Below are 27,972 nucleotides of genomic sequence, written 5' to 3'. Positions count from 1 at the left end.
CTTAAAGAGGAAAGGTTTTAAATCAGATCCTAGAAGTAGGAAGCCAGGAGGTCAGCACCATGGAAGAAGTACTGAATTTACCAATCGAATTCTTCCAAATCGGGCTCCCGACTCAAGACGGTCACGTGAGGTCTTTGTCCCTTCGAGGACTTTTTCTGTGTTGCGTCAACCTTTTCAGAGACTTGAAAATGAGGGAAAACCTCCAGATTATTGTACCAACCTCACCAAATCCTGACATCAGCCCGACAGAGATCGCACCAAAAGCGGGGGGGACACGCTAGACCAGCCCCTTAATGTGAGTGACGCACATCGTAAGCTGTTTCTCTCAGGTAGTAATACTGGTTGCTGTTGGTTCAAGTCAGTGTCTCAGACATTTTTTGTGATGGGTCGAGAGACAGACTGGCTGAGGAGGTGACTCCTGTGTCGAGGACACCTCGTATTTTGGTAAGTCCTGAGCTTGTGCGAGACCGAGAATCAGATCGTGTGCCCTAAGGAACAAGTATGAACATGAAACGGTTTCTGAGTAGAGCTAAGAAAACAGGATGTGCCCAACAACACGCTTTTCTCGGAAATCTGGCACCTTTTTACCTGAAAGTAGTGGGGCAGAAAGAAGACTCTACGGAAGGCTTCCCTGCTTTCTGCACCATGCCCCGTTTTGAAAAGATCTCTTGTTTGCAGCAAACGTTAGATCCGGTTGACGAGGTCGCTGCCCTCATTGCAGCCACCATCCACGACGTGGACCACCCCGGGAGGACCAACTCCTTCCTGTGCAATGCCGGCAGCGAGCTGGCCATCCTGTACAACGACACTGCCGTGCTGGAGAGCCACCACGCGGCCCTGGCCTTCCAGCTGACCACCCGCGATGACAAATGCAATATCTTCAAAAACATGGAGAGGTGAGAGCACGGGGTCAGGGAGCGTGTTGGTCCCTCTAGCAACTTTGAGATGCGCGTCACATACTACAGAGTTCACCCATCTAAAGCATACAAGAGTGGTCTGTGTAGTCAGGGTCGCATGGCCATCACCCCCCAGGAAGAAGCTCAAACTCACTGGCAGTCACTTTCCACCCCCTCTCCCAAGTCCCCCAGCCCCAGGCAACCCCACTGATGCACGTTCTGCCTCCAGTTCTGCACAACTCATAACAAATAGTGCACCCAGGACGTGGTCTTTTGTGGCTGGTGGCTTTCTCTCAGCACGAGGCTTTCAAGGCTCAGCAGTTTTGTGTCTGACATCAAAGATGTCATCTCAAGATGGCAAGGATAGTGCTGACATCTTGAGCTTTTAGAGACTCCGAGACTCGGAGAAGCCGTCCTCTTCCATCTCTGCTCCAAACACTCCACTCTGCCCTCCTGTGCCCAGAATCCTCTCACCCTTGTCGGTGTTCACGCGTGACTCCTCAGTTCATGTGTGATTACTCAGTGCGAAGTTCCTTCACAGCACTCATCACGTGTTTAAATCATTTTTCATTACTTGTCTAATGTCTCATTTGCTTCTTAAGCTCCGTAAGATCACGGTGTTCAGTGCCTTTTGTCCATCGCTGGACCCTCGGTGCCTAGCGTGGGGCCTGGTACAGGGGAGGGACCTGTACTTTTTAACTTGGATTTTTAAAGAATGTTTTATAGGAGATTTTTTAAAAAGGAGATTCCAGATTTTACACAACTCCCTTTTGCCATGTTCTAGAATTTCAGTAGGTTTTATTCATCGTTGCTGGTACATACATCAGCTATCTCTGGAAAAATATGCAAGACCTGATAACTTGGGTTGTGTCCAGGGAAAGGAATGGGGTGAGTGGAGGAAAGAGGTGAACCAGAGATAAAAACCAGGGCTGGAGTGAGTTGCTCAGCTGTCAGACCTCCCCTCTAAGTGTCTGGGCACTGAAATTGGTGGATCTCAAGGTTCCTCTGGAGGGGGATACATTCTTCGTAGCCACAGATCTCTGCCTTTGTAAGCCCCTTCCATGTTCTCTTCTTCCCGGAGCTACGAGCCCTGCACTACAGAATGGTGAGCGCTTGGCCTGTAAGGCCTTGCCCATAAGCTCCTTGATTGTCACTTCAGTTTTCCCTCACTAACGATCTCGTTCCAACGTGTGCCCTGCGACTTCCAGGGACACGAGCATTTTAGCTGCCATGGACACAGTTCCAGATCACAGCCGTATCAGGAGTGCCTGTCTGGTCCGGATGAGTAATGCGTAGCGCCCTCTCATTTGTTGTCTGAAACAGGAATGACTATCGGACGCTGCGCCAGGGTATTATCGATATGGTCTTGGCCACGGAAATGACAAAACACTTCGAGCACGTCAACAAATTTGTCAACAGCATCAACAAGCCCCTGGCGGCACTAGAAGAAAACGAGGTAAGGGAAACCGACTGCAAGGAGAACCTGGATGGGGGACCGGGGGCCCTTACCCCTGTGTGCTGTGGGGAACTGGGGTAAGAGGCAGGGAGCCGTGCAGGGGCTCCCCTAGCAGGTTCACTGGGTTTAATATCTATTGGTTGGAAAATTACGTAAAAACTTGGCAGGAAAAAAGACCTCCAAAAAGAGATGCGGAAACTCTGAAGCCAACATTAGGTGGGTGGACCATTCCTGTGCCCTTTCTCACACGCATCCCCTTCCCCACTCCTTGGGCATCCTGGGGTCTGTTGGTCTCGGTCACAGGACAGTAGAGGCTGAGAAGGACCCTGTATTTTGGTCCTAAGGGTGACATTGTTGCCCCCCCCCCCCCCATTTCTGGATTTGAGGCCTGGAGTTGCCACAACAACTGCCTGGCAAGGACGACACTAAGCCTCTGGCCAGGCAGGGGACCACAGCTACGGAAGCAGACAGATCTGGGTCCCCATCCAAGTTCTTCTTCGCCTTCCCGGGCTGTACAATGGGCATAATCTCGAGACATAGGACTAAGGGGCAGGGGACAAGGTAGGCACTTAATGGGACCTATTCTACTAGATTCAGCCTGAGATCAGCATCTATCGTGTCTACTTTCACGAACCCTCTTCCTTCGACGCCCTTCTACCTGCTCCACACACTGAACATCTTGGCACTGGCTCACTGACTCCTCCGCTGCCTTCCTTGCCCGCTCCTGTCACCATCCTCAGAGCCTTCTCCGTGCTCAGGATGGTGTCCCAGGAGGCCAGGATCACCGTTCCTTGAGTTCTAACCCCACTTCACCTCTGCAAGTCCTCTGACCATGGCTTTTGGCTTTCTAACTCATTACCCTTCACCCCTGTTCCTGTGTGACCCCCTCTGAAACCAATGACAACTCTGCTCCCTTCCTCCTCTCCTGTTCTCCCAGTTCGTCAGCCTGCTTCTGACTTCCCTTCCAGGGACTCCAGCGCAGGGGCACCCGCACCAACCTTTTTTAGTGGCTCCACCTGTCCTGGATAGTGTGTCACCTGAGCCACTGCCCCTGGCTGACTTCGGCCACAGACTCGTTTCCTCCAGAGAGTCTGGGCAGTTCCGAGACTTAGCTGAGTGTTCTGTTCCACTCGAAAGTCGCGTTTCTCCTCTGTCCGTACTTGGGGTTATTTCCGAGAGATGAGAAGTCCATCTAGTGAGCCAGAGCAGGGACAGAGTAATACTAGAGCAAATACTGTACAGCTGGCGGGACCAAATGTAGTCACACAGCTGAAGAGAGGAGCCAGCACAAAGCCCTTGGGACACGGGGCAAGGAGACCTGTCGAGGCAGCCTTGGTGGTGTCCACTCTGGCAGCTGTACAGGGGAGGAGGCAGCCCAAGCTCTGGGCGGGCACGCGCCCATCTTGATGGCATGTCTGTCCTCACCGCGATGAGACCATCAGGCCTTTTTCGACTACTGTGATTACTCGTGGAAATCACATGATCGACGCCTTCGGAAAGCATGAGGAGACTGGCTTGTCTCTGACCGTGCTCTTTGCCCCGGTCCTCCCTCTTCCAGCCGGGGCCCATTATACCAACGGTTCAGAATCCATAGCAGACCAGATGGCATGTAGCACCTCGAACAGACAGAGCCCAGGACTAAAGTTCTACCTTCAGTTCTTATCCTGGCTCAGCTGGATAGCCGCGGACAAATCTCTTCACCTCTCTGGGTCCCGGTGCCCTCGTCTATAAAGTAATACTGCTTTTCGTGCCTACCCCAGATCTTTTCATGAGTGCACATCAAAAGAGAGTAACTGTTCTATCTGACACCATCTTGGTGCACTGATGGCTAATTCCCAAGATTACACCTGCCATGGGACTGGGGTAGGGGCTGGGTTGTACGAAGCAGGGAGCCTGGTGCCCCACAAGATTCCTTTTGGTGAAAGGGCAGAGAAACCGTTATGTTTAGAGTTCGCGTTCTTTTTCGGTAGGTGTGATAAAAGATACCACTCATGTCCCAAGGGAGAGCAGTAGAACTAGAACAAAGAAACAGCAACTGTGAGAAATACCTAGAATGGGAAGAAGAAAAGAGCCAAGAAAGGGAAGGGCACAAAGACTGACCTCCAGCGCTACCTTCTACTCTCGGGTCCCGCTCGGATCTCACTGGACCTTGCTTTCCCTTTCTGTCAAGGGAGGGGCTGACCTCCACGCTCAGGGTGTCCTCAGCACTGTTCTGTGAAGCCGTCACGGACAGGCCCGGGCATACCGTGGGGCCCCATCTGTGAGACACAGCTTGGCCCCAGGGAGCCCACTTGGATTGCTCTGAATCTCACTTGTGTTTTAGGAAACGAATAAAGACGAAGAAGCCATAAACACTATGCTCCGGACTCCAGAGAACCGGACTCTGATTAAACGGATGCTCATCAAGTGTGCGGACGTGTCCAATCCCTGCCGACCGCTGGAGCAGTGCATCGAGTGGGCCGCACGCATATCAGAAGAATATTTTTCTCAGGTGAGATGCAGCCTCTTCACTTCCTTGAGAGAGAGAAACACAGACCATTAGAGATCGGGGGATTAAAACTAGGACGTAGAGTTCTAAGTGAAATTCTGTCCTTGAAGAACACTTCTTGTATTATAGGCTCACTGCTAAGGGATTTGATTAGTTTTCCCTCATCTGAAAATGTATTGGCTGCCTTTCTTGCAGAATATCTCCACTGGATGTAGATTCCGGTGTTAAGTTTTCTCCTAACAGCATTTTACACCATTGTCTGCCCCTCGTGTTCTGTCTGTGTAGGAAAAATCCTTGTGGGGCAGGAAAAAGAAATTGGAAAATACAATGGCTAAAGGTTTAGCAAGTTTACTGAAAGCATATACACATAGATTCAAGAAACACAAACCTTAATCCAAGCCCACAGTCAAGCGGCTCCAAGCCTTTGAAGTCAGCCAGAGAAAAATGGCCCATTTCGTGTAAGAGACCAGTGATGCTCACTCCTTCTGACTCCGTGTCGGAAACCATGAAGGTGAGAGAAGAGGGATTTCTGGGGAAGACGGGGGAGTAGGAGGACCCTGGGCCCACCTCGTCCAACACCCACAGCAGGGTCAAGGACCCAGAAAATGACCCGAGCACTGGCAGAAGAGACTCTCCACAACTGAATGTAGAGAAGGGGCCACATCCAAGGGGACAGGAAGGGCAGAGACACTGTGAGGAGCCACGCTGACCTGCACGAGGGAGGGACACCGCGGGCACGGAGAGGGGGAGACCCAGGGCGAGAAGACGAGTCCCCCTGACATTTGGCTTTGAAACCAGAGGTTTCACTTCTCAAGTCCTGGCTCTGAGACGGGCAGACCGCCATCAGAAACTGAACCCCTGACCTGACAGAAACAGTGAAAGAAACAGCCCCGTTGAGGTCCAGCATAGACACAGCAGTTTGAAGAGTGCCTGGGGTTTGTTTACTAGTCTCAGAACCCGTGCTGGACGGTCAGGGGTCTTTGGAAAACTCCGAAAACAAAAGAGCTGGTGGGCACCATTTTCTTGCCCTGCCCCTCAGCCTAGATACACCAGACGCCGGTGAGAACCAGCTCGGTGGGAACACTCTCCACCCCCCAACCCTGCGTGCTGCAGATGCACCCCCTCCAACCCAGCCTCACTGGTTTTCCAGAGTGGCTCCAGGTCCCCTCCTACAGCAGACCAGGCACAAACCTTGCTGACACCGTGCACCTGGCCTCTGTGTTCTGCACACCTGCCCCCGCCCCCAACAACTCGCCTTCAGCGGGAGCCCATCGAGAGCGGCACCGTGAACGTGGCAGTGTGCAAGCAGCCTGGACGGGGGGCAGCACCGCCTCCAAGTGACTCCCTCAAAGGGACTCCTGCCCCAGGGGGAGGAGGAAAAAACCACACATGCCTGTTCAACCGTGGCCCCAGCAGTGGTCTGACCCAACTCGAGTCTGAGGCAACTCCAGACAGGCCCACCAACAACACGGGGACCGGACCCTGCCCACAACAGGCAGAGAGCCATTGCAGATGACTGGACTGGTGGCAAATGCGGCATAGCCACATACACACAGGAGACACCCTCTGGCGCCAGGTCCCGGGGGACAGGCACCACAGGACCTCGTCTTCATGAGGCCACTCCTTTTGAGAGCAGGAGGCGTAGCTGAATTTCCAAACACAGAGAGCTAGACAACACAAGACAGGAGCGTGTCCCAAATGAAAGAACAGGACAAAATCACAGCAAGAGATGTCACACAGATACTCTGCCTGATAGAGAATTCAAAGTAGCGGGAATAAAGACGCTCACTGGACTTGAGAGTGGAGGACCTCGGGGAGACCCTCAACAAAGAAATAGAAAACAACCAATCGGAGGTAACTCAATAACCGAAATTAAAAATACACTAGATAGAGTAAACAGAGGAAGCAGAAGAACAGATCAGCAACCTGGAGGACAGAGGAATGGAAAGCAATCAAGCCAAACAAGAGAAAGAAAAAAAAAGACTCATAAAAATGAGAATAGATTAAGGGAACTCAGCAACACCAGCAAACGTAGTAACATTTGCATTATAGGGACCCCAGGAGGAGGAGAGAGAGAGAAAGGGGGGCAGAAAATGTATCTGAAGAAATAGCCGGAGACTTCTCAAATCTGGCGAAGGAAACAAAAACCCAGATCCACGAGGCTCAGAGAACCTGCAGCAGAATCAACCCAAGGAGGCCCACGCCAAGACACGTAGTAATTAAAATGTCGAAAAGTAGTGATAAGACCATTTTTAAAGCAGCACAAGGAAACAGTTACATACAGGGGAAAAAAACCCCTGAAGGCTACCAGCTGATTTTTCAGCAGAAACGTTGCAAATCAGAAGAGGGTGGCATGATATATTCACAGAAAGAAAAAAAAAAACCCTGCACCCTAGAATACTCTATCCAGCAAATCAATCATTCAGAATAGGAGAGATAAGGACTTACTCAGACACACAAAGGAATTCATCACCACTAAAGCAGCCTTACAAGGAATGTTAAAGGGGACTCTGAGTGGAAAGGAAGGACCATAAAGCAAGAGTAAGCTCTGTAGGAAACACAAAAGCAGTATGTTAAGTATATCTATAAAGATCGGTCGATGGATTCACAAAATAAAAGGGTGTGAAGTATGACACCATACACCTAAGATGTGGGGGAGAGAGGAATAAAAATGTAGTGCTTTTTGAATGGGTTCAAACTGAAGCAACCATCAACTTAATATAGACGGCTATATGCATAAGGTGTTATATGTAACCTAATGGTAACCACAAATCAAAAACTGGTAATAGATATGCAAAAAATAAAGAGAAAGGCATCCAAGTGTATCAGTAAAGAAAGCCGGCGGGGCGCCTGGGTGGCTCAGTCGGTTAAGCGTCCGACTTCGGCTCAGGTCACGATCTCACGGTCTGTGAGTTCGAGCCCCGCGTTGGGCTCTGGGCTGATGGCTCAGAGCCTGGAGCCTGCTTCCGATTCTGTGTCTCCCTCTCTCTCTGCCCCTCCCCCGTTCATGCTCTGTCTCTCTCTGTCCCAAAAATAAATAAACATTAAAAAAAAAAAAAAAGAAAGCCAGCAAACCATAAGTGAGCAAGCAAAGAAACAGAGAAAACCATAAAAACAACCATAAAATAAGTAACAAAATGGCAATAAGTCCACACCTACTAATAATTACTTTGAATGTAAATGGACTAAATGCTCCAATCAAAAGACATGGGATGAAAAGTCAAGGCCCATCTATATGCTGTCTACAAGAGACTCACATATCATGCAAATGGAAGTGAAAAGAAAACCAGGGTAGCAATACTTATATCAGACAAAATAGGCTTTAAAATAAAGATTGTAGGCGTGCCTGGAGGGCTCAGTCAGTTAAGCACCCAACTTGGGCTCAGATCATGATCTTGAAGTTTGTGGGTTCAAGCCCCACATCAGACACTGCACTGATAACACAGAGCCTGCTTCGGATCCTCTGTCTCCCTCTCTCTCTTCCCCTCCCTCTCTATCAAAAATAAACATTAAAAAAATTAAAGATCATAACAAGAAACAAAGAAGGACACTACATAGTCCGAAGGGGAACAATCCAACAAGAAAATAAAATAATTGTAAATATTTATGCATCCAACATGGGAGCACATAAAGCAGCTGATAACAAACATAAAGGAAGAAATCAACAGTGACACAGTAATAGTAGGGGACTTTAACTGGAACTTACATCAATAGACAGACATCAACAAGGAAACCATGGCTGATTGACACATTTGACCAGATGGTCCTAACAGACTTACTCAGAATATTCCATCCTAAAACAATACACATTCTTTTCAAGTGCATATGGAACATTCTCCAGAATAGATCACATATTGGGCCACAAAACTAGTCTCCACGAACTCAAAAAGATCAAAGCTGTTCTGACCACAATGCTATGACACTAGAAATCAACCACAGGAGAAAATCTGGAAAGAGCACAAATACATGGCAGTTAAATATACTACTAAACAGTGAATGGGTCAACCAAAAAAATGAAAGAGGAAATCAAAACACCCATGGAAACAAATGAAAAACACAGTGGTTCAAAGTCTTTAAGGTGCAGCAAAAACTGTTCAAAAAGGGAAGTTTATAGCAATACAGGCCTACCTCAAGAAACAAAAATTTCACACAACCTAACCTTACACATAAAGGAGCTAGAGAAGGAACAGCAAACAAAGCCCCAAGACAGTAGAAGGAAGGAAATAATAGATTGGAGCAGAAATAAATGAAATAGAAACTAAAAAGCAATAGAACTGATCAATGAAACCAGGAGTTACTGATTTGATAAGATTGACAAAATTGATATACCTTTAGCCAAATGCCTCAAAAAGAAAAAAAATGTTTTTTTCAAATAAAATCAGAAATGAAAGAGTAGATGGGGTGGGGGGGGGCAGGGAGGGGCGCCTGGTGGGTCAGTCGGTTAGGTATCCAACTTCAGCTCACCTGTGGTCTCACAGTTAGTGGGTTTGAGCCCCATGTTGGGCCCTGTGCTAACGGCTCAGAACCTGGAGCCTGCTTCAGATTCTGTGTGTTTCCCTCTCTCTCTCTCAAAAATAAACATTAAAAAAATCATTTTTAATGAAAGAGGAGGTAGCCAACAACATAGAAATACAAAGCATTATAAGAGAGTATGGAAAATTATATGCCAAAAAATTGGACAACTTAGAAGAAGTGGATAAATTCCTAGAAACATCACTTACCAAAACTGAACCAGAAGAAATAGAAAATTTGAACAGTGATTACCAGCATTAAAATTGAATCAGTAATCAAAAAATTCCAAACAAACAAAAGTCCAGGACCAGAGAGCTTCACAGGTGAATTCTACCAAATATTTCAAGAACGGTGAATACCTGTTCTTTTCATACTATTCCAAAAACAGAAGAGGAAGGAAAGCTTCCAAATTGATTCTATGAGGCCAGCATTACCCTGATACCAAAACTAGATAAAGATACAAAAAGATACAAAACTCCAAAAAGAACTACAGGCCAGTAGGTATAAAAACCCTCAACAAAATATTAGCAAACCAAATCGAACAATACATTAAAAGAATTATTTACCACAGTCAGGTGGGATTTATTCCTGGGTTGTGAGGGTGGTTCAACATTCGCAAATCAATCAATGCGATGCATCATTATCAACAAGGGAAAGAATAAAAATCATGTTCATTTCAAGAGATGGCAGAAAAAGCATTTGACAGACTACAGTATCCATTCATGATAAAAACCCTCAACAGAGTATATCTAGAGGGGACCTACCTCAACATAATAAAGGCTGTATATTAAAAAACCCCAGCTAACTTCATACTCCATGATGAAAAACTGAGAACTTTTCCCCTACGATCAGGAACCAAGACAAGGATGTCCCCTTGCACCGCTTTTATTCAATACAGTACTGCAAGTCGTAGCTGCAGCAGACAACGAAAAGAAAGAAAATGCATCCAAATTGGTAAAAGAGAAGTAAAACTTTCACTTTTTGCAGATGGCATACTTTTTATAGAAAACCCTTAAGACCACCAAAAAAACTACTAGAACTGGTAAATGAATTCAGTAAGGTTACAGGATACAAAATCAATATACAGAAAGCCACTGCAGTTCTATACACTAAATGAGGTAGCAGAAAGAGAAATTGAGAAAACAATCCCATTCGTAATTGCATCTAAAAGAATTAAATCCCTAGGAATAAACCAGGGAAGTGACAAACCTGTATTCTGGAAAGTGTAGAACACTGATAAAAGAAGTTGAAGATGACAAAAACAGAAAGATACTCCATGCTCATGGATTGGAAAAATATTGTTAAACTGCCCACACTACCCAAAACAATCTACAGACTTAAATGCTGTTGGTACTTTGCTAAGGATTGCATTATCACATAACGAGAACAAATATGCCTAAAATGTGTATGGAACTACAAAAGACCCTGGATAGCCAAAGCAGCCTTGAAAAAGAACAAAACTGGAGGTATCACAGTCCCAGACATCAAGATACACTACAAAGCTGTGATGATTAAAACGGTAGGGTACTAGGACCAAAGTAGACATATAGATGAATGGAACACAATAGAGAACCCAGAAATAAACCCACGATTACATGATCAGTTAATCTATGACAAAGGAGGCAAAAGAATGAAACTGGACCACTTTCTTTCACTGTACACAGAGACTTGTGAGACTTGAAACCATAGAAATCATAGAGCACAGCCAGTAGTCTGATATCAGTCATTACATTTTTCCTGTTATGTCTCCTATGAAACAAAAGCAAAAATAAACTATTGGGACTACATCAAAATTTCTTTGCAGAGCCAAGAAAACAATCAACAAAACTAAAAGGCAACCTACTAAATGGGAGGAGATGTCATATTTGCAAATGACATCTGATAAAGGCTTAGTAACTAAAATATATAAAGAACTGATACAACTCAATACCCAAAAATCAAATAATGCAATTTAAAAATGAGAAGATGACATGAACAGACATTTCTCCACAAAGAAGACATCCAGATGGCCAAGAGACACATGAAAAGAGGCTCAACAATCACTCATCATCAGGGAAATGTAAATCACAACTACAATGAGATATCACTTCACACCTGTCAGAATGGCTAAAATCAAGAACACAAGCAGTGTTGACAAGGATGTGGAGAAAGAAGAACCATCTTGCGCTGTGGGTGGGAATGCAAACTAGGGTAGCTACTGTGGAAAACAGTATGGATATTCTTCAAAAAATTATATAAATAGAATTACCCTATGATCCAAGAATTGCACTACTTGGTATTTACCCAAAGAACAGGAAAATACTAACTTGTAAAGATACATGCACCCCATGCTCACTGCACCATTATTTACAATAGCTAAAATACGGAAGCAACCCAAGTGTCCATTGATAGATGAATGGCTAAAGAAGAAGTGGTGTGTGTACACACACACACACACACACACACACGCTGGAATATTATTCAGCCTTAAAAAAGAATAAAATCTTGCCGTTTGCAACAACATGGACAGACCCTAAAGGCATTATGCTGAGTGAAAATCAATCAGACAGAAAGACAAGTACTGTATGATCTCACTTATTAGAATCTTTAAAAAAAAAAAAAAAAAGACAAAGAGTTCATAGATACAGACAACAGATTACTAGTTGCCAGGGTAGGCAACTAGTAATGGATGCCTAGATGCCTAAACTAGAAATGGATGAAAGGAGTCAAAATGTACAAACTTCCAGTTATAAAATAAGTCACGGGGATTCAATGTACAGTATGGCGTCTGTAGTTAATACTGTATTGTGTATAAGAGAGTAGCTCCTAAAAGTTCTCATCACAAGAAAAAGAAATTCTGTAACTATGTGTGGTGGAGGATGTTGACTTATTGTGGTGAGCATTTTATAGTATATACCAGCTTGGAATCCTGTTGTATGTCAATTATACCTCAATTAAAAAAAAAGAAACACTTTTTAAAATGGCAAATACAAGTTTTTTTTCCTTCTCTTAATGTCTCTAAATACACAGGACTATTTCCAGCAGAAGTGAAAACATTGCATTGTAGAGTACATGTGACAGCTGTAACATAAAGGATGGGAAAAGTAAAAGTGCACGGATGCAAGGTTTCTAAATCCTACATGAGTGCTAGTTACAAGGATAGCTCGGGGCCGCCTGGGGGGCTCAGTCGGTTGAACATCTGACTCTTGATTTCGGCTCAGGGCATGATCCCAGAGTCGTGGGATTGAGCCCTGTGTTGGGCTCTGCACTAAACGTGGAGTCTGCTTAAGATATTCTCTCTCTCTCTGCCCCCCTTCCCCCATTCGCATACCCTCTTTCTCGAAAAAACTTAAAAATATCTATTAGCCGAGTAGACTAAAAAGTGAAGGATATATATGGTAATCTGTAGAGCAATCTGTGTTGCTTAGTAGTTAATAGATATAATGGAACTCTAAAATATATTAAAACATACAAAAGTGGCAGGAAAAGGGAAACAGGAATGGGGGGGGGGGGTAAAATGGTAGCCCTAATGCTAATCACATCAGTACTTATATTAAAAGTTAGTAGACTAAACACAAAGAGTTCATCAAAATGGGGGTTTTTTTAAAGCCAACTGACTACATGTGATCTACCAAAGACACACTTAAAATATAAAGGATACATGCAAAGACAGAAATGAATGGAAAAAGATATATCATGCAAATTTTAAATATAAAAAGACTGGAACGGCTGTGTTAATCTCAGACAAAATAGACATCAGGATGAAAATATTACCAGAGATAAACTGGACACTTCATATCGATTAAAGGGTCAGCTCTATAGGAAAGCATGATAATCGTCAGTGTGCATAATAACAGAACTTCAAATAAATGAAGCAGAACTGGCAGAGAAGCAGACAACTCTATAATCATAGTTGGAGATTTTAACACCCTCTTTCAGCAATTGATAGCACATCCAGATTAAAATACCAGTAAAAGCAGATAATCCACAATCAATCGCCTTACCTTAGTTAAATATTCATAAAACCCTACACCCTAAGTGGGCAGAATATGCATTAAGTATGCATGATATGTTCACCGGCATACATCATACATTGTGGCCACAGAAATAATTCAGTACATTTAAAAGAACTGAAATCATACAGAATATATTCCCTGGCCACATAGGAATTAGAAATCAGTAACCTATCTAGGTAAATGCCAAATATTTGGAAATTGTACAACACACTTCTGAATAGTCCATGTGTCAGATAACAAGGGAAATTTGAAAATATTTACAATTAAATGATAATGGGGGTGCCTTGGTGGCTCAGTCAGTTAAGCGTCCAACTTCGGCTCAGGTCATGATCTCGAGGTTCGTGGGTTTGAGCCCCATGTCGGGGTCTGTGCTGACAGCTCAGATCCTGGAGCCTGCTTCAGATTCTGTGTCTCCCTCTTTCTCTCTCTGCCCCTCCCCCACTCACATTCTCTCTCTCTCTCTCTCTCTCTCTCTCTCTCTCTCTCTCTCTCAAAAATAAACATTAAAAAGAAATGATAATGAAAATCGATCAAAATTATAGGATGCAACTAAAACAATGATTAAAGGGATAGTTACAATGTTAATTTATTATTATAGAAAAGGCCCTAAGAAAATCCCATTTACAGCTACACCAAAAACAATAAAATATCTAGGAATAAACTTAACCAAAGAGGCAAAAGACCTGTACTCCAAAAACAATAAAACACTTGTGGAACATATTGAAGACAACACAAAGAAATGGAAAGACACTCCATGCTTATGGGTTGGAAGGACAAATATTTGTTACATGCCGATACTACCCAAAGCAATCTACAGATTTAGTGCAATCCCTATCAAAATATCAACAGCATTTTTCACAGAACTAGAACACAGTCCTAAAATTTGTATGGAGCCACAAAACTCTCCTAGTAGCCAAAGAAATCTTGAACAGGAAGAGCGAAGCTGGAGGCATCACAATTTTGGATTTCAAGTTATATTACAAGTCTGTAGTAATCAAAACAGTATGGCACTGGCATAAAAATAGACATGTAGATCAATGGAACAAAACAGAAAACCCAGAAATAAACCCACAATTATGTGGTCAATCTCCAAAGCAGAAAAGAATATCCAATGGGAAAAAAATGTTCAACAAATGGTGTTGGAAAAACTGGACCACTTTCTTTCACTATACACAAAAAAACCCTCAAAGTAGATTAAAGACTTAAATGTGAGACCTGAAATCCTAAAAATCCTTGAAGAGAGCACAGGCAGTAATCTCTGACATTGATCATAGCCACATTTTTCTAGAGATGCCTCCTAAGGCAAGGGAAATAAAAGTAAAAATAAACTATTGTGACTGTAGCAACATTAAAAGTTTCTGTACAGCAAAGGAAACAACAAAACTGAAAGGCACCCTACTGAGTGGGAGGAGATATCTGCAAATGATATATCCAGTGAAGGGCTAGTATCCAAAATATATAGAGAACTGATACAACTCAATAACCAAAAAATCGAATAATGCAATTAAAAAATGGGCAGAAGACATGAACAGGCATTTCTCCCAAGACATACAGACGGCCAGCTGACCCATGAAAAGAGGCTCAACATCACTCATCATCAGGGAAATGCAAATCACAACTACAATGAGATACCACCTCACACCTGTCAGAACAGCTGGAATCAAAAACACAAGAACCAACAAGTCTTGGTGAGGATGTGGCAAAAAAAGGATTCTCTTGCACTGTTGGTAGGAATGCACACTGGTGTGGCCACTGTGGAAAACAGAATAAAGTTTCCTTAAAAAACTACCCACAAAATACAAAAAATACTCATTTAGAGGGACATACGCACCCTATGTGTATTGCAGCATTATTTACAATAGCCAAATTACAGAAGCAGCCCATCTGTCCCATCAATTGGTGAGGATAAAGATGAGGTCTCACACACACACACACACACACACACACACACACAAGAATATTATTCAGACATAAAAAAAGAAATCTTGCCATTTGTGACAACATGGGTAGAGCTGGACGGTATAATGCTAAGTGAAATCAGAGAAAGATACCTTATGATCTCGTTCATATGTGGATTTTAAGGAACAAAACAAGCAAAGGTAAAAGACCAAGAAATAGACTCTTAACTACAGAGAACAAACTGATGGTTACCAGAGAAGGGGAAAGAGGGGCTGGGGATTAAAGAGTACACATATGATGAAAAAACATGAAAAGAAAAGGCCCTAAAGGTAATGACTTGGATTTCACTTAAGACTGGGGCGCCTGGGTGGCTCAGTTGGTTAAGCATCTGACTTTGGCTCAGGTCATGATCTCACATTTTGTAAGTTCGAGCCCCATGTCGGGCTTTGTGCTGACAGCTCAGAGCCTGGAGTCTGCTTTGGATTCTGTGTTTCCTCTCCGTCTGCCCCTCCCCGGCTCGCACGCACTCTCTCTCTCAAAAATAAAAACATTAAAAAAAACCTAAAAAAGACAAAAAAGAAAGTTATAAATGTAAGAGCAAAAAATGAGGAAATGGAGAAAACAGAAAAAATTAACAGAGCCAAAATGGATTCTTTGAGAAAATTAACAAAATTTGCCACTACCTAGCTAGAATGATCAAGGAGAAAAAGAGAACACACAGATTGCCAATATCAGGAATGAAAGAGGTATTGTCATAATAAATCTTACAGATATTAAAAGGATAATTTTTTTAATTGTGAACTTTATACCAACAAATTTGACAACTTAAATGAGATGGAAAAATTCCCTCTAAACTATAGTTTACCCAAACTGACAAGATAGAGGAATAACCTGTGAAGGCGTGTGTTAAATTCTTTATCAAAATTTACAGGGCATCTGGGTGGCTCAGTCGGTTAAGTGTCCAACTCCAGCTCAGGTCATGATCTTGCGGTTTGTGAGTTCGAGCCCCGCCTTGGGCTGTGTGCTGACAGCTGGGAGCCGGGAGCCTACTTTGGGTTCTGTGTCTCCCTCTCTCTCTGCCCCTTCCCCACTCACACTTTGTCTCTCTCTGTCTCTGAAAAATGAATAAACCTTAAAAAATTTTTTTAAAAATTTACTATTAAAGATTTTCCCACAAAGAAAATTCCAGGCACAAAAGGTCTCATTGAGGAATTGTGTCAAACATTTAGGGAAGAAATAATGCCAGTCTTACCAAATTATATTAGAATATAGAGAATGTGGGAATACTTTGCAACTCATTTTATGAAGCCATTATTCTGCTACCTAAACCTGACAAGGACAATACCAGGAGACAACCACAGTCCCTTGTATCCTATATCATGAACGCAGATGCAGAGATACTTAATTGAGCGGTATATAAAAAGGATTCTATCTCATCATAAATTAGAGCTTTTCCCCAAGAATTCAAGGTCGACTTAGTATCAGAAAAATCAATAATCACATGCTAATTAAAGGAGGGGAAAAAAAACATGTTAATAGATGCAGAAGAAGCATTTGACAAAATAGAACATTGGTTCATCAAAAAGAGACTTAGCAGACCAGGAATAGAAGGGAACTTAACCTTAAAAAGGGCAGCTACAAACACTTAACAGCTGACATTATACTTAATGGTGAAATACTGAATACCTTCTCAAGGTTGGAAACCAGGGAAGGGAACTACTTCTGTTGAACACTGTATCGGCTGCCCTAGTCAGTGCAGTAAAGCAAGAGGAGAAAGGTACGAAGAATAGAAAGAAATTTTTTCCTATTTGCAGAAATGACATGATTTTTTTTATAGTGAGAGCTCTAAGGAGTGTACAAAACCATGAATACCATTAATAAGGATTTGATTTAGCAACGTCATAAGACAAGCTCGTTATATAGTTGTGTTTTATAGAGTAGCCCAAAACACTGGGACAATGAAACTAAATGCCAAATCCCATTTACATGGTAATAAAAAATCTCGGAATAAATTTAACAAAAGAACTCCAGTCCTTTGCACTGAAAACCACAAAATATCACTGAGAATTTAAAAAGAACACCTGCGAAAATGTAGAGACATGCTAAGTCTACAGATTGGAAGGCTCAGTGTTGTTAAGGTACAGCTTCCTCCAAATTGATGTGTATACATCAATGCAATTCCAATAAAAATGCCAGCAGGGTTGTTTTGTTGTTTGGGGAAAGTTTTGTTGTTGTTTGCAGAAACTGACAAACGGATTCTAAAATTTATATGGAAATGTGAAGGACCTTGAATAAGCAAAGCAAACTTGAAAACATTGGAAAATTTACACCGTTTGGCTTTAGAGCTTAAAGTAAGCCAGTGTGGCACTGGCATAAAGATATCAGATATATGATGGAACAGAGTAGAGGTCCCAGAAATAGACCACATCTATATAAACAGTGAGGAAAGGAAAAATTTTTTCAGCAGGTGGTGTTGGAATACTTAGATATCTCTTCCAACAAAAATGAACCACAACTTCTACCTCATACCAGAGAAATACCATTTCACAGTGGATCACAGACCTAAATACAAAACCTTAAACCATAAAGCTTTTAAAGAAAAACATAAGAGAACAGTCTTGGTTGTTTAGAATTGCACAGAAATTTATTACGTACAGAAGACCACCACCACAGAAAGAAAAGTTGAGAAATGAGAATCAAAATTCAGGACTTATGCTCATCTAAACACAGCTATGAAAATGAATAGGCACGCCTTGCTGGAAGAAAATACCCACAAATCCTATCTGACAAACGACTATATTCAGAAACTATAGCTCCGTAGTAAAAAGACCAGCCGCCTAATTTAAAACGGCCAAATATTTTAACAGACGCTTTGCAAAAAGAGATACATGTGTTTACCTTTACTGGAGATATTTTTACATCTTCATAGGACTTGGGGTTACCCTCTGGCTTCTTTTCCCATCAACCTGACAGATTCCCTGTAGCATTTCCCATAAGCCACATCAGTGCTCCTGAGCACTGGCACCTTGGGTACCTGGGGGTGTCTGCGGATCTGCCTCATTTTTGAAGAGCAGTTTTGTCTTGCTAGTTCCAGAATTCCCCGTTGACAGGTTCTGTCTTTTAGCTCGTTATATGAACATTCCACCACCTCCAGCCTCCAGTGTTGCTCCTGAGAGATCAGCTCATCATCTTACAGAGAATATCCTACCATGAGTCACTTGTCTCTTCCTGCTCTTAAAATTCTTCAGTTTTGGCTTTTGACAGTTGGGTTACAGTGTGTCACAATATGGTTCCTTTGGGATTTATCCTATTTGGAGTTGTTAAGTTTCTCGATTTGGGAGATGTATGTTTTCAAGTGATAGCAGTTTACGGCTGTTGTTTTTCCAATAATGTCTGCTCCTTTCTTGCTCTCCTGGACTCTGATAATGTATATTATTGGTCCATTTAATATCCCATAAGTCCCTTAGGCTCTTGTCACTTTTCTTCACATCTTTTTTCTTTCTCCTCCTCAGTCTCAATAATTTCATATGTCCCGTCTTCAGATTTGTTTCTTCTGCTGGCTCACATCTGCTGTTGAATCTCTCTAATGAGTTTTTTAAACCTTTTTTTTTTTTTTTCCAGTTCCAGAATTTCTGTTTGGGTCTTTTTTGTAATTTCTGTCTCTTTGTGGATATTCTTGTTTTGTTCATATATCCTTTTCCTCATTTCCTGCAGCCCTTTGACCATCTTTTCCTATTGCTCTTCGTGCATATTTAAGATGGGAGTTTCAGAATCTTGGTTCAGTAAGTCCAGTGCCTGTACTTCTTCAGGGATAGCTTCTGCTAGCTTCTTCTTTTGAGTAGGCTGATTTTCTCCCTTTTCTTTGGCCTTGTGTTGAAAATTGGACATTTGTTGGCGGGCACCTCTCCAAGTCTTGGCAGTTTGCTTCCTGCCGGGAAAGTCCTTTACTGATTAGCCGGACACTCTCCCAGCCCTGGGATCAGCCCCACCTGCGGGCTCAAGTTCCCCTCAGGTCGTTTCTGACCAGGTCTTGTCTGGGCCTGTGTGGGGCCCTCTCCCTTCCACAGTATATACAGCTGCTTTGGAACGTCGCAGTTGCCCAGAATCTTCTCCCAGCTTCTCCTTGGTGCCTCACGTGGTATCCTGAAGGTCTCCGCCCATGATCTCTTGCCCCAGGCATGTGTGTCTGTCACCCCATGCAGCTTTCCTCCCCCGCCCTGGCCATTGCTTTAGCACGAGAGCTGAGTTAGGTGAAACAGACGCTGGTCCTTTGGGCAGCTGCCAGGTAGGTTACAATCATGCAAACAGGATCAGCGCTACTCCCTCCAGTTTAAGGGGAGCAGCTGGGAACTGGGCAGGGGACAGGGTGGGGCAAGGGTGAGTAAAAACACCATGGCATTTGCTACCATTTTGAATGCGGCTTTTCTTGACTGGGCTTTCACTTGGTTGCTGTAGACCTTTGACTGGTTTCCAGAGTTCCTGTTAGGTTATTTTAGCCAGTGTGGTGATGGTTGATGTTTCCATGGGGGCAGGGGGCGGGCGGGGAATGAGGGCTTGGAACATTTAAAGCCATTCAATTGCAGTTTCTTCCCGAATACAGTGGGGTTAGGCAGAGCCTGTATAAGACCGAGGGATGGTTCCACCCCTCCCGGGGTGTCCGGGGCCGCAGCTCCCTCAGCCACCGCCCCCTGTCACCTGGCCCTGCACATTTCATTCTGAGCTCCCCACCAAGCCTGTCCCCACGTCACTGACCTGCTGGGGGTCCCCTCCAGTCCTCCTGCCCCTCACGTGGCTGTCTGCCCTTAACTGGCTCCAGCAGTGACCTACGACCCTTTGAGTCCCCACTGGGCTCCAGGAAGCCCCCCTGCCTCACTGTACACATCCCCTCGCCCTCCTCCAGGACACTTTGGCAAAACAGAGCTTTAAAGCTTCCTTGTATCTTTCAAGATAAACTTGCCTTTTTCCCCAGGATATACATAAAAACTGTTCATCCCAGAGGGGCTTTTTTGTTGTTGTTGTTTTTAACCTCAAGGATCTCAAGGGTGTTCATAACCTTTTCAAATAAAATGATTGGCCTCAGGTGAGAAGCAGCCACCAGCCCCTTCTTTATGATGGGGGTCGATTTCTTTCTCGCCATTGCAGGCCTGGTGTGGGAGGGCGGCCGCTGTGTGTCCACGTGGGGGTCTGACAGGAGCGCCAGCAAGAGGCTCCAGGTGTTGGAAATGAGGGCTGGGAAGGGGTGCTGGGGCCCTCCTGGCACAGAACCACCTTGCTCTGGGGACACCTGTTATCTGTGGCCGGGCCGGGTTCTGGCTGCTGCTCCCAGCGAGCTCCAGGGGGCTGCCTGGAGAGGCCCCCCGCAGGGCTGATCCGAAGTGGACCCACACAGCAGAGCGTCAAAATTTGGGCATTTTCTGCTTTACAGACGGATGAGGAGAAGCAGCAGGACTTGCCCGTGGTGATGCCGGTTTTTGACAGAAACACCTGCAGCATCCCCAAATCCCAGATCTCTTTCATTGACTACTTCATCACGGACATGTTTGATGCCTGGGACGGTAAGACCTCTTACAGCGCATTTCCCCCAGTAATGAAATGGGGAGCCGGATGTTGAGTAGCAGATAGTGCATCTGGTTCTAGAGCATGTTTGCGGGCTTAGACTTTCGAGGAGGACCGACGAGAAGAAATGAGGCCTCACCGAGGGCCCCTGAGGCCGGGGCGCTCTCTGCGCCCCGCTGGTTAACTGCCCCTCCCGCAGGGGTGCGGGTGTCCGGTGGGCGGACTCCGCAGCTTCGCCCTCTCCGGCCGATTGTTCCCCACCGGCCCACAGGGCAGTGGGACAGGCGGGAGGGGATGGTTAAGTGAAGCGGAGCCGGAGGCTGGGGGGAGACAGAAGAGCCAGTCCTGGTCACGGCCACAGGTGGGGACTCGCTGTCTTCCTATCCCCCCCACCTTCAGTGCTCCTTATGCTCATTAGCACATCCGCTCCCTCCTGCGTCACCTCCCAGAGCTGGCGGTCCCCATGTGGTCTCGGAGGGGCTGCCGGGCATTGAATAGGGACTTGGCCTCGGGAACCCGCAGCCCCTCCAGCCGCTTGTCCAGGGGCTTGCAAACACCTGCTGTCACCTGTCCCTCTAAGCGCGTGCCCCGCTCAGCCCGCGTTTGTCACCAGGGGCGGGGAGGGGGTCACATCCCTGTCTTTCTCCCCAGCCTTTGTCGACCTGCCTGAGCTAATGCAGCATCTTGACAACAACTTCAAATACTGGAAAGGACTGGACGAGATGCAGCTGCGGAGCCTCCGGCCGCCCCCTGAATAGCGCGGCCCGCCGCCGGTTCGAAGCTCCGTCCCTCTGCGCGCCGGGGGTTCCCGCACGCACCCAGATCCCCGGTCCTTTCAGTATTAGGGCGAACAGGGCCCAAGGCTGCAGAGCCTGTGAACACGCGTGGGCACATCGCTGGCCTCCCGTAGCCCCTGGCTGACGCCATCGCCACCAAGTGTCCATACCCGGCCGGCGGCGGGGGGCCTCTTCGAAAAGTCACAGGAGAACGGGTCGGCGCTGGCTTTCCTTACAGCGACCTTGGCGTGACCCTGCAGACGACATTGATGGATTTCTTGTTGCAAACAATTTCTCTCAACCGTGTCCAGCACTTAGGAACAGCCAACGGCAATCGGAGCTTTAGCAACTTTTTTCACATCATAGAAGGTGCAATCACTCACTTTGGAACACTACTGAAAGTGACTTCTCTTTTGAAACTGAGTAGCAAATGAAAAATACAAAGAAATTTTGAAGTTGATTCTTAAAGAAATTTTGAAGTTGATTAATATCAATTAAAAGTTTTATTTATTTTATTAGAAGTTCAATATTTTCTATGAATTTTAAAATACTTCAAAGCCAAAGCGAACTTTAAATGCCATGACCAAAATTACATGATTCATATTCATTAAATATGTATTACTTGGGTGTACAGACTTATTTTCATAATGCAAATTAAGACTATAAAATGACACATTTTTACTGCACTACAGAAATACTTGTGTATGTTAAACTTGTTTCTGATTGAAGCTAATTGAGAAAAGCTGTCTTTTGGGGGGGGAGGGGGGTCTGAGTCTAGAGCATGAGAGGAGAGAGACTCCTGTATAGAAACCAGAGTTCTGAAACGGCTCTAGCCATCTGATGAGCTTGGTACTCCCCAAAGTACATGAAATTAAGACCTAACACTTTTTTCCTAAAATTTTATCATTGAATTCCCAAAAGTCTTCCTTATTTTATAGTGTTTCTACAAGATATTCCCTATGCGAGAACAAAAATGGAATATTTAGTGAAATGACATTTTATAACCAGTCTGTTTTCATCTGAGGTGGGAATCTTCGATCCCAGAAATTTATAAAGGTTCTGTATCTTCCGTCTTGAGTAAGTGTAGTACCGTGAAAAATGACACATGATGACACATGATGTCAGAGTGCTTGTCACCTCATTTTAAAGCTGTATTTTTTTCCCAGATAAAAATGAAATTAAACTATTTGTTTTTAAGAAATCACGCGTCACCTTTTCTTTGGAGTTTTAGGATATTTAACACGATTTCATTTCTTCTCCCTCTAAATAAATAAGATACCTTTATATTCCAGAGAAGATTAATAGTTAAGTTTTTCAGGGTCACAGAAGAAGAGATGATACGTTGAAAACTTCTCACCACTGATACCCATTCACAGCTGGGAGGGCTGGCCCCTCGGAAGGCCCTTTTTCAGGGCACCTGGGTGGCTCAGTCTGTAGAGTGTCTTGACTCTTGATTTCAGCTCGGGTCACGATTTCACAGTTGGTGACTTTGGCCCCTCGTCAGGCTCTGCGCTGACAGCAGGGAACCTGCTTGGGATTCTCTGTCTCCCTCTGTCTCTTGCTCTCTGCCCCTCCCCTACTCAATGCATGCTTGTGCTCCTCTCTCAAAAGTAAATACATTTCAAGTTAAAACATCAAAAATGCTTTTTTAAAAAGTCCCTTTTTCTAAGGGAACAAAAGCCCATTTTCCCGTTTGAAGACGTTTGACCTAAGTTGGCAACCATGGACCAAGGTAGAAGACAGCCCTCTCCTCTCCTCCAGGTGCCGGGAAAGAAAAGGAAGTTACCCAGGTGAGCAACTCAACCATCATGAGGTAGAGCGCAGAGCATGTAATATTTGGAACGTGCACCACCCAGAACCAGGAACGCCAGGATGATATGAAAGGAACTTTAAGAGGAGTAGGCCTAACATGTCTGAAGAGAGAAAAGCAGCAACAGAAACCATAAGGTGTAAACCACGATAGGTTTAAAAATAAGTATATTTGAAAAAGAACCAAGTAGACATTCTAGATACAAAGAATATAGTCATTGGAACAAAACTTCACAGGTTGAGCAGAAGGCCAGCCGCAACTAAAGAAAGAACTAGTAAATTGAAAGCCTTGAAGCTACTCCACATGCAGCACAGAAGTTTAAAATGAAAGCAAAATTAAAATATGGAAGGTGGAATGAAATACTTCAAAATGTGTCAAGCATGAAACAAAACATGTCTAAATTAGGAGATCCTGAATAAACTGAGAGGCACTCAGGATTTAACAGACACACATCCTCGGATTTAAAGGGGACACCGAACCCCAAGGAGGATAAGCAAAACACATCCACACAACTCAATGTGGAGCTCCAAGAGAAAAACCTAACAGTTGTGAGAAAAGACCGATCACTTAACAAGGCAACTAGTGTTAGACTGCCGTCAGACTTCTCATCTGCCACAGCCAGAAGACAAAGCAATAACATTTTCAAAAGACGCAACTGTCAGCCTAGAATTACATACCTAACTAAACTATCACTCGGGAGTGAAGGTGAAATACGGACAATTTCAGACATGTGCACATTGTTCATTATAAACAGACCTCTTTGGAAAGAAATACTGAAAGATGTATGTCTATAAAAATGAGTCCAGAAAAAAGAGGTAGGTTTCAGAAAGCAATGGCAAAGAAATTGGTAAATATCTGGGCAAAACTAAGTATATTGAGTGGGGCAAAAATTATAGTGATGTATAATCAGATGGGACAGGTATACAATTGGGTAAGTTAAATGTTGAGGACAAAAGAGATGTTTAGTATAGACTTTCAATATAATTAGCTCAAAGTTAAGGGGAATTGTCAAAGGAATAAAAGAATGCAGACTTTAAAAGCACTAAAGGAAAGCTAAGAAATAAAATGTGACTAATGTAACCCATAGGAGACAAATGGAGAAAGGAAGTATGATTTAGGCAAGGACAGAAGTACGAATATAAGCACACAGCATATACAAAATCAGTTCTAGTTTAAAGATCCATATGCAAAAGATCATCCTTTTGAGGAAGAGGGAAACATTCTTAAAATAATACCAAACACTTTAGAAAGCATACAAGAAATAAATTCTCTACAAGTTAAAAATTCTCTATGACAAAATACACAAGTCATGCTAAAAACCATGCCATGGATAGAGATGACCTACAGAAGTAACAAATTTGTGTGTGTGTGTGTGTGTGTGTGTGTGTGTGTGAATAATATATATCCTATGTATCAAGAATGCTTAGCAGTCCATAGGCAAAAAGACAAGGTATTTTATACCCTTCTGTGTAACAAGTTTTTAGCATCTGACAACATCAAGTGTTGATGAGGAGATGAGAAAAAGCAAACTTTCAAACATCAGTGTAGGGAGTTAAGGACCACAATGGAAAGCAGTTTGGAAATAACCACTAGAGTTTCTCAATTCAGCAATTTTACCTGCAGATCGTAGGGAAATTTGCCAACGTGCACAAAAAGACCTATTTAAGGATCTTCACACTAGGATTCTGTCACAGTGAAAAAGCACCAATCTAAATGTCCTTCGTAGAACGGATCAAGAAGTTGCCACCTCAGACTGTGGTAAATTGTGCCAGACTGTTTCTCCTGATGGTCTCTGCCTCCTGGTATCCATGACCTTGGGTTGGACCTACTAGTTTGCTTCTAACCAATGAAATATGGCAGAAATGATGGGGTGACACTTCTAAGCTGTGGCTCCAAAAGACAGTTATGTCAGTTTCCTAAGGCTGCCCTAACACATGACCACAAACGGGTAGCTTAAAACAGCAAACATTTATTTCCTCGTAGTTGTGGGGGCCAGAAGTCTAAAATCGAGGTGTCGACGTGGTTCCTTTTGTCGGTTCTAAGGGGGGAGCCACCCCATACCTTTCTCCAAGCTCTTGGTAACTGCCAGCAATCCTTAGCATTCCTTGGCCCATGGATGCGTCGTTCCAACTGCTGCGTCCACCTTCACGGGGCCTCTGCGTGTCTCTGCGACGTCTCCTTTCCTCACGAGGACACCAGTCACTTAGATGAATCCAATGGATTCATCTCAGTCCTTCACTGATTCCATCGGCAAAGACGGTGTTTCCAAATAAGGGCCCACCCTGAGGTTCTAGGGGATCTGAACGTTGGCCAGCACTTCAACCCACCACAGATGGTGCTATCCATCTCGCTCACACTCTCCCGTTCTTATTTTGCTTGCTCTGATGAAGCGAGCGGCTCGTCGGGAGCTGCCCCGCAGAGCAGGCCACGTGGCAAGGATGCGAGGGCACCCTCCGGCCCAAGCCATGATAGAACCGAGTCACGCTGCCGGCAACCACACGAATGCATTGGGTGCAGATCCCGCCGCTGTCAGGTCTTCAGGGGACGGCCCCAGCGGACACCTTGATCACAGGCTTATGAGAGACCCCGAGCCGGACAACGCAGCTAAGCCACACTTGGATTCCTACCCACAGAAACGGAGATAGTAAATGTTATGTTTAAGCCAGCAAGCCTTGATTTATTACACGGTAACAATATATAGCAGTTGAAAATGAAGTAGAGCTGCAGATAACAACTGGGAAAAAGCTTAAGAACAATACCGAATGAAAAGGTTAAGTCGAAGGGCGCCTGGGTGGCTCATGGGTTAAGCGTCCGACTCTGGCTCAGGTCACGCTCTCCCGGTTCATAAGTTCAAGCCCTGCGTCGGGCTCTGTGCGGACAGCTCGGAGCCTGGAGCCTGCTTCGGATTCTGTGTCTCCCTCTCTCACTGCCCTGCCCCCACTCACACTCCGTCTCTCGCTCTCAAAAAATAAATAAAACATTAAAAAAATAAAAGGTTAAGTTGCAATATGATACCATTTGTGTAAATTTTTTGAATACCCCAAACACACTATTTAATGTTCATGGAAAAAGTAATAGAAGGAACATTGAAATATTGAGGAAGTTTACAAATGCTGTGAATTGGCTCGTGTAACACTAAGCTCCCGGTGTACACACGAACCAGAAGGCTAAAATCTTTCCCTCCAAACTCCCTCCCTCCTACATTTCTGTATCTCCTTTAGGATCACCTGTCAGCGGCCACTGGGCAAGATTCTTGATTTAGAATGGAGTCATAAATGGAGAGAGGCACACGGAGGCGTACCTCCGGAGTATTAGGAATGGCCGGCCACACCAGCAGCTCTCACGAAGGATTTCTGGCTGTGGTAGAAGCAGTAAAGTTCTGGGGCCACAACAGCAGACTTCACAACACAGCCCAGCCCTGAAGCGTAGTTTTAGGGAGACTTTCTGGAAAACTCAGGCAACAGTCTGTTTCTTTGGCCCTTCCACTGATAAATCCCTTCTGCTTCAACTAGCTAGAGGGGTGGGGTTCTCTAGTCTCAGAATTGAGGACTCTGACAAAGACCAGAAGGACACATGCCGACTTCTTGAATCTTGCGGGTAGGGAAGGGATGTATACCAGGGAGGCAGTCAAAGGGAACCATCTTGACTTTGTTTAAAAAGAATTTTTTTTTTAACATTTATTCATTTTTGAGAGAGAGAGCACAAGCAGGGGTGGGGCAGAGAGAGAGGGAGACACAGAATCCAAAGCAGGCTCCAGGCTCCGAGCCGTCAGCACAGAGCCCGACGCGGGGCTCGAACTCACAAACTGTGAGATCATCACCTGAGCTGAAGTCGGATGCTTAGCTGAGTCACCTAGGCGCCCTTTACTTTGTTTTTTAAAGTAAAATCTAAAGCAGGCAGCACAATACTAACATTTATTAATTCTGGTGATGAGTATATCAGTTTCTTAAAAACATATTATTTCATTTTTTAGTATGTTGAAATATTTCATAATCTTTTTAAAAATGAAAAATCATGCCTAGTGACAAGGTAGCTGGGAGAATATTTTGTGTTTAAATAGAAAAAGCCCTTCTATGTAGTATGCAAAACGGCAGAGCCATATGAAAAAAATAATGAACTCAGCTATAAAAAATTAAAATATACATGCCGACCACAGTAATCCAAAAGAAAAGGGCAAGACTTGTAATTTATTTTACAAAAGCTTACTTCCAAAATAATTTTTGGAGACTTCTATTACAAGGAAATAATTCAATAGAAAAAATAGGAACATGATGTGAACTGAAAATTTATAGGAAAAAGAAGTATCAAAGGTTCTTAAATGAAAGTTTATGCTAAAACTGACTGGTACTAATTAAAATACAAATGAGAATCAGTTTGAGATATTTTTCAGTAATCCTTGAAGATTAGTGAAGAACAAAGTTTGATAACACAATGTGTTGATAAGGATGTGTGGACACAGACACTCTGATACGTGACAAGTGAGTGTAAAACACAACCGGAGTGTAAATCCAAGGAGGGCACCTTTGCTACATCGATCCAAATCACAAATCTATGTGCACTGTGATGTAGCAATTCTATTTCTAG

At 44.1% G+C, this 27,972-nt stretch overlaps 1 protein-coding gene across 3 annotated transcripts in view; it reads left to right on the top strand.

Moving 5' to 3' along the window:
- Window positions 1-22,779, top strand: part of PDE8A (phosphodiesterase 8A) — a 152,716-nt gene extending 129,937 nt beyond the window's left edge. For 2 of the 3 annotated variants that reach the window (XM_027068164.2, XM_027068163.2), the window contains 5 exons: window positions 679-896; window positions 2,220-2,352; window positions 4,676-4,843; window positions 20,672-20,801; window positions 21,454-22,779. In XM_027068164.2, coding sequence (XP_026923965.1) covers window positions 679-896; window positions 2,220-2,352; window positions 4,676-4,843; window positions 20,672-20,801; window positions 21,454-21,560 — 756 coding nt within the window. In that variant the 3' untranslated portion in view covers window positions 21,561-22,779. Of the gene's footprint in view, window positions 1-678; window positions 897-2,219; window positions 2,353-4,675; window positions 4,844-20,388; window positions 20,649-20,671; window positions 20,802-21,453 lie in introns of those variants that run through there. The other variant, XM_053223500.1, reaches the window with a different exon arrangement.
- The last annotated feature ends 5,193 nt before the right edge of the window (window positions 22,780-27,972 follow it).

The sequence above is a fragment of the Acinonyx jubatus genome, chromosome B3 (assembly GCF_027475565.1).
Source record: "Acinonyx jubatus isolate Ajub_Pintada_27869175 chromosome B3, VMU_Ajub_asm_v1.0, whole genome shotgun sequence".
Classification (NCBI taxonomy): Eukaryota; Metazoa; Chordata; class Mammalia; order Carnivora; family Felidae; genus Acinonyx; species Acinonyx jubatus.
This window is presented reverse-complemented; position numbering and strand designations above follow the sequence as displayed.